Source organism: Carlito syrichta, unplaced genomic scaffold (assembly GCF_000164805.1).
Source record: "Carlito syrichta isolate Samal-C Ts95f unplaced genomic scaffold, Tarsius_syrichta-2.0.1 Scaffold305170, whole genome shotgun sequence".
NCBI classification, from domain to species: domain Eukaryota; kingdom Metazoa; phylum Chordata; class Mammalia; order Primates; family Tarsiidae; genus Carlito; species Carlito syrichta.
The window spans coordinates 110,416-122,071 of record NW_007249266.1 but is presented as its reverse complement, the minus strand read 5'-3'; the positions used below and the strand labels follow the sequence as shown (position 1 = coordinate 122,071).

General features: G+C 44.4%; 1 protein-coding gene across 1 annotated transcript in view; it reads left to right on the top strand.

The window, feature by feature from the left end:
* Nucleotides 1–11,656, top strand: part of TRANK1 (tetratricopeptide repeat and ankyrin repeat containing 1) — an 85,242-nt gene that overhangs the window by 2,238 nt on the left and 71,348 nt on the right. The window contains exons 2-4 of the mRNA XM_021714044.1: nucleotides 3,194–3,320; nucleotides 7,803–7,953; nucleotides 11,119–11,237. Coding sequence (XP_021569719.1) covers nucleotides 3,194–3,320; nucleotides 7,803–7,953; nucleotides 11,119–11,237 — 397 coding nt within the window. The remainder of the gene's footprint in view (nucleotides 1–3,193; nucleotides 3,321–7,802; nucleotides 7,954–11,118; nucleotides 11,238–11,656) is intronic.

The window sequence follows — 11,656 nt, the reverse complement described above, 5'->3', positions numbered from 1 at the left end:
CCTGTTACCCAGACTGGAGTGCAGTGGCTGCTCCCGGCCACCACAGCCTCGACCTGCTGGGCTCCGGCGATCCTTCCGCCTCAGCCTTCCAAGTAGCTGGAACTACAGGCGCGCGCTACCACGCCCGGCTAATTTTTTAATTTATTGTAGAGATGAGGTCTCACCAAGTTGCCCAGGTGGGTCTCGAACCCGTGGGCTCAGGCAATCCACTCACCTCAGCCTCCCAAGGCGTGGGGATTACAGGCTGAGCCACCGAGCCCGGCATCTTTTTTTTTTTTTGATTTGGGAGTCTTACTCTGTCACCCAGGCTGGAGTACAGTGGCACGCTCACAGCCACTGCTGCCTCGACCTGCTGGGCTCAGGCAATCCTTCTGCCTCAGCTTTCCAAGTAGCTGGAACTATAGGTGCTTGCCACCATGTCCACCTAATTTTTTTTTTTATTTATTGTAGAGACAAGGTCTCGCCAAGTTGTCCAGGCTGGTCTCAAACCCCTGGACTCAGGCAATCCTTTCCCCTAGGCCTCCCAAAGTGGTGGGATTACAGGCTTGAGCTACTGCGCCCTGCCAATCTCTTCTTAAGATTCTTATTAATCATATCTACTACATCTTTTGTTAATCACAAAGCCCCATTTTCCATAAAGATAACATTATTTGGGGGCCATTATTTAGCCTGCCACAATTGTGAAAATCTTTTGACCTTGTGGACCCCCGGAAATGGTCTTGAGGACTCTCAGAAGTTCCCAGATAATCCTTTGGGAGCAGCTGTAGTAGAAAGAGCCACGATTGGCATCTGTGGCGTATACACAGTCTAAACTTATGCTGAGAAGTGGCACTCAATTGAGTGACTGAAACATGGCTCCCATCTCCTACCCCCATCACCTTGGTGTCTACACTCTAGTTGATCTTGAGTGTAATTGGCTTGTACCTTCTGTTTCTGTCCTTCCTTGTCCTGGTACTAGTCAGAGTTATGTCAGAGATGAGCCTAGAGGTCCTTATTTAAGGCAAAACATTAATGCAAGTACTTGCAGGAGAAGGTGATTGAGGTGGGCAGGATGGGGCAAGGGAAGATGCCAAGCAGGGATGGTGTCTAAACTGGAGCCAGATCCACCTTGATCCCATGGAGAACACTGGGATAAATTGTACTACAGAACTGGTTTCACTTTGAAGCAAGGGGAGCTAACCTTTTGATACTTATGCCAGTTAGTTATTGATTGTAGGCTGTTAGGCCCCCCGGGGGCATCCTAGGGAGTGGGGCTGAATTAATCTGCCTGGGCGGCTGTAACAAAATACCATAGACAGGGTGGCTTAAACAACAGGAATTTACTTCTCAAAGTTCTAAAGATTGGGAAGTTAAAGATGAAGCCTCTCTTTCTGGCCTGTCGAAGGTTGCCTTCTCAGTGTGTTCTTACCTGGCAGAGAAAGCGAGAGAGAAAGAGAGAGTGTTAAGAGTGAGTGTAAACTATCCAGTGTCTCTTCATATAAGGGTACTAATCCCATCATGAGGGCTCCATCCTCGTGACCTCATCTAAACATAATTATTTCCCAAAGGCTCCATTGGGGGCTAAGGCTTCAACATATGAATTTGGGCATGGGGGCACAATTCAGAGCATATCATAGGGGTAAATCCTTGAGGAGAGGGAAGCTTTCATTAGGATGAGGATAAATCTCTGGAGAACCGGGTGCTAAGAACATCCAGTTGCAACTAACAGTCACTGCAGCTGGGGATGGCTGCACTGGCCAGGGAGTCGGGACAGGCACCTTGGTATCTTGTACAGTGGGGCCATGGCTCTCTTGCTAATCACCTACACCTTGTGCCTCTGGGGCTCATCCCTTCACCTAGAGGGAATGATTGGCTGTGAAAAAGGCCGGACACACAAAATATTGAGGGTGGGGGTGATTTTTACCTTGTCTTATTTTTGTGCTTCTCTGAATCTACCTAACTTTTCTACAGTGACTTGTATTATTTTCATAATTAAAATATTACATAAAAAAAGAAGTCATAAGCCTGACTTTCTTCTCTCATGTGTCTTACATTCACTGGTGCCTGGGCTTCTCTTGACATATTATGGTTCATTTTGCATTTTCCTTCTTCTGATCTGGTTTCAGCACTAACTTACAGCTGTATTACCTCTAGACCCAGGCAAGAGGAGCCCCTGTCCTGCCATGCATGAGAGACCCCCCATTGGCTATCCTCCAGCTGTGCTCCTTCTCACAGGCAAGGAGTCTGTGGGGCCAGGGCCTTACTCACCCAGAGCCCTTGTCTCCTCTTTGGTCCACATGTGAGTACCAGGACCCTGGGATTCTCTGTCCACAGACCCTGTTCCTAGGGCCTGCAGAGGTCTCTTATCAGCAGCCTATTCTCAGGACTGGTATTGGAGATGGTGTGATCACGTGTTCTGAAAGCCTCTTCCTGTGATACGCTCTGAATTCATTCACCATGAACACGCGTGTAGAGTGACTCATACCATGTCTCAACTTTAAAGGCTCAGTGGGAACGCCCATGCTTTCCATCTTTAGGACCAGTCATCATTTTCACAACATCTTCTCCCATGGTGTCTAAAAAACAAAAAGGTCTGGGGACATGAGTGGGAGATGGAACCAAGGCATTGAGAACTTTTGTCATTAAAAGGTGGGAGCAGGCTGTGTGCAGCGGCTCAAGCTTGTAATCCCAGTACTTTGGGAGGCCTGGGTGAGGAGATTGCCTGAGCCCATAGGTTTGAGAATAGCCTGGGCGAGGAGATTGCCTGAGCCCATATGTTTGAGAATAGCCTGGGCAATTTGGTGAGACCTCATCTTCACAATAAATCAAAAAATTAGCCGGGCGTGGTAGTTCATGCCTGTAGTTCTGGCTACTTGGAAGGCTGAGGCAGAAGGATTGCCTGAGCCCAGCAGGTTGACGCTGGGTGACTGTGAGCGTGCCACTATACTCCAGCCTGGGTGATGGAGTGAGACATCAACTCAAAAAAAGGTGGGAGCAAAGGATTTGGGAGTGAGGGAGGACAGATTTGTAAATTGTAAATACTCCAGGTTTTCTAGGGGACTGTGAAATAAATCTGATAGGCATAAATGAGACATTTCCTGCTAAACCTCCTTTCTGTGGCTGCAACCAGCACCAAAATGGGGACCTTCAAAGATTGTTTTCTGTATTTGTGGAACCATTGCTTTATAGACCACCGGTTTGTTCTTTCTCACAGGATTCCCCCCAGGGACTTGGCTGTGCTGCTTTGCAATAAGTCCAATGCATTTTACAACCTTGGGAAATGGAATGAGGCATTTGTTGCTGCCAAGGAATGTCTCCGTTGGGATCCAACCTACTTGAAGGTATGGGATGGGAGGGTGAAGATATCAGGGTGGGTGAAGGCATGGGCCTGCTTCTCCTCAACCTACCTCTTTCCCTACCTTCTATTTAAAATGGAAATGCGGGGAGTGCTTTTAGTTCAGTTATCTTTGCACTTCAGGCAGGTACCCATGGGGTATATGAGCATTGTCTGGAGAAGAATAAAAACAGTGATGGCCAAGAGTTGAAATGCTCTTGTGGGAACAGCAGAGCTTGGCCTCCAGGTGGATGGAGTGAAGGAGTGCAGTGGAAATCACAGAGGCTCATTTTGTTCCGATGTAGTTACACTAAAACTTACATCTGTTGGTGTTCTTCGCTGTTTGAAAGTTTGTGTTCGCAAAGCTTTATTCCACATGCAAGCTGGGTGGACTACACAACACTGATTCTTCAGAAAGCATTTATCATAGTAGAAACCAGCCCTTTGGAGGGATCAGTGAAGTTTGAAAAGCCAATAAGACCCTTAAGGTTGCAAACAAAGGTCAATATAGATCATTTGATTGTTTTTTTCAGCTAAGATGCCTGAGTGCCACTCTTCAAGATGCCTTCACTGTTCTTGGTGCCTCAAGGCAGACAAAAGGAGTGGAATACATCATCCCAGCCTTGGGGAGAAGAATAACATTAAAATCAGAGCCCTTAAGTTTAGTAGCAATTCTGGGGCTGCCTGAATCAGCATACAATTAAGTGTCAAATTAGTAGCATAGAAAATTTATAGGTTTCCCCCTATAAATAAAGTAGGAAAGCACAGGTCTTTTTCATATTCTGCCATACTAGTTTCAACAGCTTAGATGAGTTACTCTTCTCTAAGCTTTAATTTCCTGAACTGTATAGTGAGGTAATACCTGTGCCATAGAGTTGCTTTGAGTATTAAGGATACATTAAGCAAAGTTGTTGGTACTCCTTAGTTATTAATAGGAGATTTTATTATATCCGCAGTGGTCTACATTTTGTGTATGACTGCTAGAAACAGAACACAATGGAAAAGGGCATGGGGGAGTTTGACCTTATAGATTATTCTGAGAAAGGGATGTGGCTATTTTACATTATAAGAAGGCATTGATTTTTAAACCTCTTTTTTCTTTTCTTTTTTTTTTCTTTTGAGTCAGAGTCTGACTCTGTCACCCAGGCTGGAGTGCAGTGGCATGCTCACCGTCACCGCAGCCCCGACCTGCTGGGTTCAGACGATCCTTCCACCTCAGCCTTCCAAGTAGCTGGAACTTCAGGTGCGTGCTACCACGCCCGGCTAATTTTTTGATTTATTGTAGAGATGAGGTCTCACCAAGTTGCCCAGGCTGCTCTCGAATTGTGGTCAGGCAATCTTCTCTCTTCAGGCTCCCAAAGTGCTGGGAATACAGACTTGAAATACGGCACCTGGCCTTTAAGCCTCTGCTTTTGGAGGAAGGATACTTCAGAAGTATTGACTAGTTTTGAAAATGGAGGTGAATGGATTGCCTGAGCCCGCGGGTTCGAGACCCGCCTGGGCAACTTGGTGAGACCTCATCTCTACAATAAATAAAAAATTAGCCGGGCGTGGTAGTGTGCGCCTGTAGTTCCAGCTACTTGGAAGGCTGAGGCGGAAGGATCCCCGGAGCCCAGCAGGTCGAGGCTGAGGTGGCCGGGAGCGGCCACTGCACTCCAGTCTGGGCGACAGAGTGAGACTTCAACTCAAAAAAAAAAAAAGAAAAAGAAAATGGGAGTGCATTCCTGGAATTTCTTCCCTAAGGCATTTTAGGATATTCTCTTTCTCTAACTGGGATAGGGTGGGGAGTGGTTGGGTTCTGCCCATATCCCTGAGATGGAGGCTGTGGTTGGGGCTTAAGGGCTTAAAGGGTCCTGGATAATGCTCCAGGGTTCTTCCTGGAGTGACCAAACCTGCAGCAGTTGCTGACCGCACAGCAACCAGGGCCACTCCCCTTCTTTTGTTGCTCATTGTTACCCTTCTATCCCTGCTCTCTTCCTCACTGCCAGTGTCCTTTGTAGGGGAGGAAAAAAAAGTCTTCCCTCTACACTGTTTTGGTTCAGTAGCTGAGACTCTGCAAATTAGACTGAGAGACAGATCAATAGGAGAAAAGCATACCCATTTTCTTTGATGTTAACTTTTTTTTTGAAACAAGGGTCTCACTCAGTCAATGATATAGTCATAGTGTTACCTATGGCAAGTTCAGCTGTTTATCACTTGTAGGCTGAAATAAATAAACGCTGAGATGTAGCAAAAGGAAGTTGGTTTTATTCCAAAAGCTTGTTTTGATGGTTAGTTTACCTGGAAAGCCAGCTGATACAGATTAACCACCTTGAGGTGATTTCTGAACAAAGGAGAATTCTGCCATGGGGTCTCCATGCTCAGTTGTTTCAAGATAAGCTTCCTGAATTCCTTAAGCAAGCATATAATTAGATGAATGGGTATGTGCTTAATAACAGGATTATTGTGTAAGGGACACTGAGAGGGAAAGAAAGGAAAAAAACACTTTAAATTGTTGCTGTGAGCTACATTTTAAGATTAAGAGAGAAAAAAACCTTAAAGTCCTATCTCAAAAGCTGAGTTTGAAATTCTTGGTTAGCTCACTGCAACCTCAAACTCCTGGATCCTAAAAAATTGGATAGGGGACAGGTGTGGTGGCTCATGCATGTAATCCTGATGGTTTGGGAGGTTGAGGTGGGAGGAGAGCTTGAGGCCAGGAGTTCAAGACTGGCTTGGGCAACATAGTGAGACTCTGTCTCTACAAAAATAAAAATAAAAAATTAGCTAGGCATGGTGACATGGCGCTTCTGGTCCTAGTTACATGGGAGGCTGAGATGGAGGGAATCACTTGAGTCCAAGAGTTCCAGCCTGCAGTGAGCTATGATAGCACAACTGCACTCCTGCTTGGGTGACAGAGTGAGATCCTCTTATTTTATTTAATTTATTTTTGAGTTGGGTCTCACTATGTCGCCCAGACTGGAGTGCAGTGGCACACTCCCAGCCACCACAGCCTCGACCTGCTGGGGTCTGGTGATCATTCCGCCTCAGCCTTCCAAGTAGCTGGAACTACAGGCGCAAGCTACCACACCCGGAAAATTTTTTATTTATTGTAGAGACGAGGTTTCCTAAGTTGCCCAGGTGGGTCTCGAACCCATAGGCTCAGGCAGTCTGCTTGCCTCAGCCTCCCAAGTGCTGGGATTACAGGCTGAGCCACTGAGCCCGGCCAGATTCTATCTCTTAAAAAAAATGTGGATAGGCCTGGAAGCTTGAATATACTTTTTAACCAAGAGTGATAAATTGTGGAGACATGACAAAAGAAAAGGGTGGGCTGTCTTAGCAAGGTTTGTGCAGGCCCATCTTGGTGCTGACTTTCTATCTTCTTCATGGCCATAAAACTTAAGTGGGAGAGAAAGTTTGTGGCAGCCCTAATTTTTCTGGAGTTTCTGCTTTTAATCAGTCAAGTGAATCTTTGGGAAGGCTTCTTTGTGCATCTGTTGAATCTCAGATGCCTTCAGCTCAAAATAATCTGTATACCATTGTGGCATATTTTGGGGTGGCATATTCTGATCCCCTTTACTTTCCTCCAAAAACCAACCCTTAAATCTGAGGAAGGCAAAGAAATGGGAAATTCTTTACCAGCTTGCTTGGTTTCCTGGTTGGGGGAAGAAAATCAACACAAACACATTTTTTTCTTTCCCTTTTTAATTATCTGAAGTGAAAGTTAAAACAAATCAATAAATAATCAGGGATTTGGTGTCACATGGTATTTTTAAGTGCTTGCTTGCTTTTTTATAAACACAAAGTGAACACCTGTTATCTTTGACAGAAAATTATTTTGGTAGATCCCTGCTTTAGATGATCAAAGTGGGAAGGAAATATCATTTCATTCCTGTTTGAGAGTCCTACAGTTTATAAAGGCAAAACTAGGCCATTTTTCTCCATCAATCATTGTAATTTTCCTCTCCATGCAGAAGTCAATTTTTGGGGGCCTTTTCGCTTATAATATGGAAGGAGCTCAGTAAATCTGCCTGCGTGTCATTACAGTTTTTTCCCTTACATACCCAGTAGAAATTGTGTTTACTTTGATTGAAAGGAGCAGGAAACACCTTCTGTGTTTACATGACAATCTCATTCTTTTCCTGAACACTGGTCGTAGGAATTTTTCATTCCTATGTCCTGGCCCAGGCTGTGATTTGAGATATGAATAAATAAATAAACCACATATACAATTGGAAGCAGGCCCGCTTCTTTTCTCTCTGTGTCATGTTAGTTGCTGTGTAAGCCATGGATTTGAAAGTGATTATTTTCTTGGCAGTTAAAAAATGACAGGAAAAATGTGGCATAGAATATAATGTGGAAACTGTGTCTAGTGCTTGTTAGAAATCTGTATTTACATAGAAGTGAGACTTTCAGAGTTGGAATTCTCCTTGTTGCCAGTATTGCCTTTCCTTTCAGCAGCAGGTTGGAAGAGATGTGGTGCATTTCAGTTTTGCTTTTTATCTTGTTCCAGGGATACTACCGAGCTGGTTATTCCTTGCTGCGACTGCTCCAGCCTTACGAAGCTGCTCGCATGTTTTTTGAGGGTCTGCAGCTTCTTCAGCGTGGCCAAGAACAGGCACAGGTTGCTGATTTTCTTGTTGGAATCTTCACTACTATGAGTAGTAAGTTGGAATTGGGGAAACCATTTTTTTTTAAAGTCCTTGTTACTTTATTTGAATGGCTCCTGGGGTCTCAGGCTTCTGGGGAGACAATTTCAGAATGTTTCTTTGTGACTGATATATGTTGTTTGAGTGAAACTGGTTTGCACATTACAAAGCATTTTTGAAGCTTTTGTAGCTAGCTCATGTCCTTGTAAAAGCAACTAAATCCCTTTGCACAAATGTCTTAAAGCTTGGGAGTTTGGCTTCAGACTTCTTAAGTGTTCCATGTTGCTATTCATAGGGATTTCCCTGTTTATGTTACTTGTCTTATGTGATTTTAGCTCTTTCTTGTGATATTCTTTTCTTTCTTTTTTTTTTTTGAGTTCATGTCTCACTCTGTCACCCAGGTTGGAGTGTAGTGACATACTCATGGCCACCACAGCCTGGACCTGCTGGGCTCTGGCGATCCTTCCGCCTCAGCCTTCCAAGATCTTGTTATTTTTACATGTGTTTCTCCAGTCTGTTGAGAAAATATGCTTGTTTGCTATGAAAATGGCCTGGAAGGGTCTGTGGTGGATCCTGTGACAGCTGATCGGGTGCTCAGTGTCAGGGCTGTGAAGCTCACTGTCTGGCACTGCAGAATCAGCAGAGGATCTGTGCGCTCAGTTCAGGAGGGAGGGGGAGCTTTTGCATCACTGTACTACTACTCTACTCGTCCAGCTTGTAAGATGGCTTTGTCAGTGGCCCAGATTAGACAAAACCAGAAACCCGTAAAACACAATGTAATATACTCCTTGCCAGTGATGGTACAGTTAAAACTCTTGCCAATCAATAGCCAGGATGTTGTTTTCAAATATTACCTTTGAAAGTTGCAGTAATTTAAGAGGTGCTGTTAATTTATGTTCTGTCATTAAGAAACAACATCGATTGCAAGACATATCCTGGTTTCAGAGATGCTAGAATGTGAAAAATGGCACATTAGAATTGCTGAAAAATGGTCTTTGGCTTCCAGATATGGGGAAATCGCTGCTGACAACTGATTACCTTTACTGATTCAACTGTTCCCACTGCTGTTGTAGGAAAGCAACTTCTGTGGTCTGTGGATGGAATCCCACAGATTTTGGCAGGTTTGGTGCAGGGAGGGGTTTAGAGCATTAGCAGGCAGGGGAAGGGGTTTGAGGCAGGCACAACCATGTCCCCTAGAGAAGGAAGTAGATGGTCTTTAGATAGGTGCTGATGGGTTACAGCTCTCCAGTCAGCCTTTGCCGACAGTGGCCAAAATTGGCTGCAATTCCCTCCCATCTTAAGGGCTTGGCCCGTTCCCTGCACTTCCTTACTATCTTCTCTGCTCTTTGAAAAGTTACTGATCTGCCTTAATCCAGGCCATAGTCATGGGAATTCCAGACATCAGCTTATTGGTGACTGTCTTGTAAGATAACCTGGGTGATTTCCATTCTGCCCCCACACCGAAAGGGAACAGTTAACAGGACTTCTTAGGGAAATGCATGTAGTGCTTTTCTACCCAAGTACTCTTTTCTGGAGGGTGAATGTATGCCCATGGCCCAATTTCTAAATTTTGAAAAGTGTATTTATGGAAATTTTGTTTCCTTTCATGCAGTATATGCTTGTTTTGATATTTACTTATTTTTTGAAATTAATAACCATGGAAGAGGTGCCAAGTTATTCTGACACTTGATCTGTCCCCTTGGATATTCTCATCCTTGAGTTTGAGAAATGTGGTTTGGAGGATCACAAGTTGCAACAGGTTGATGGGCCACTAGGTTAGAAGAAAGTGTATTGACCGAAAGAGTTAACAAGATCTGGATTCCAGTCTTGGTTTTTTGTCATGAACTAATTGCATGATGTGCTATGATGTCTTCATTTGTCATTGTTTCTTTTCTTTTCTTTTTTTTTTTTTTCCCGAGTTGGAGTCTCACTCTGTCGCCCAGAGTCTCACTCTGTCACGCTTATCACCACCCCAGCGTCGACCTGCTGGACTCTAGCCTTTCAAGCAGCTGGAACTACAGGCATGCACTACCACGCCCGGCTGATTTTTTGATTTATTGTAGAGATGAGGTCTCGCCAAGTTGCCCAGGCAGGTCTCGAACCCGAGGGCTCAGGCAGTCCACTCACCTTGGCCTCCCAAAGCGCGGGATTACAGGCTGAGCCACCTAGCCTGGCCTTCTTTTTTTTTTTTTTTTTTTTTTTTTTTTAATTTGGAGTCTCACTCCATCGCCCAGGCTGGAGTGCAGTGGCACGCTTATCACCACCCCAGTTAGGCTGGGCTCTAGCCTTCCAAGTAGCTGGAACCACAGGCATGATCCCACATCCAGCTAATTTTATGATTTATTGTAGAAACAAAGTCTCGCCAAGTTGCCTGGGCTGGTCTTGAATCTGCGGGCTCAGACAGTCCACTCACCTCCGCCTCCCAAAGTGCTGGGATTACAGGCTGAGCCACAGAACCTGGCCTGTCATAGTTTCTAATCTACTGGGTAACTATAATTGTCACAGTTTTCTTTAAGGAAGTGGCTTTTGTAACTTCTCTTAAGCTTCCATTTCCTCCTCTGTAAATGGAGATAATAGGCTCTGCCTTAGTAGTTTGTTCCAGGGATACAATAAAAGTATGTGTCCCTGGGCTTGGCAAATAGAAAAAGTGAAGTGGATGTCAGCTCCCATTATGCTGCCTAACTCGGGATTGATTTTATGGGTGAACTGAAAACAATTGCCACTTCAGTCAGTCATACTTTTTTGAAAATGTCTTTCTTTCTGATATTTTTTTTTTTTTGAGTTGGAGTCTCACTCTGTCACCCAGACTGGAGTGCAGTGGCTGCTCCCGGCCACCGCAGCCTCGCCTGCTGTGCTCCGGCAATCCTTCCGCCTCAGCCTTCCGAGTAGCTGGAATTACAGGCGCGCACTACCACGACCGGCTAATTTTTTGATTTATTGTAGAGATGAGGTCTCGCCAAGTTGCCCAGGCGGGTCTCGAACCCGCGGGCTCAGGCAATCCACTTACCTCAGCCTCCCAAAGGTGCGGGATTACAGGCTGAGCCACCGAGCCCGGCTCTTTCTGATATTTTTAATTTGCCATTTGTCCTAATTGTGTGTGGTCTTAATTGGATAATCTTTTCCCAAATGTTGTAGACTTTCCCCACATTAAAATTTCTAAACTTTGGAACTTTCTTTCAGGTGACTCTATTGTTTTGCAAAGTTTCTTGCCTTGCTTTGATCGTATTTTCACAACTGGATTCTCATCAGAAGTGTGGCAATCTGTAATAGAAAAGTTGGCAAAGAAAGGATTATGGCATGTAAGTGAAAGGCGGTGGCTTTCTTATGTGGAAAGTATACTCTTGGTTAAATGATTTGTCCTGTTGGCACTGAAGCATTGTAATTTATGATTTGTTTGTCTTGATGCCAGAATAACTTTTTAACTGGGACATTATTAAAGATGGAAAGTCTTTGAGATAGATTAGCAAACGAATTTCCTTTTTTTTAAAGATGAGAAAAATACTTAGATTGTGGCAACCTCACTCCTTGCTCTGTGTCTCCATTGTCATCAAAGAAATATAAAGTCCAGATGATAATGGTAATGTGGAATGGGAAAAATAAACAGTTACATGTTTATTTTCACAATCCTTTTTGTGCTACATCAGCTAGTGTAGGTTCACATGACCTGTCTGTGCTGCTCACAAGGGTTTCTGTATTTTTTTTTTTTTGAGTCGAAGTC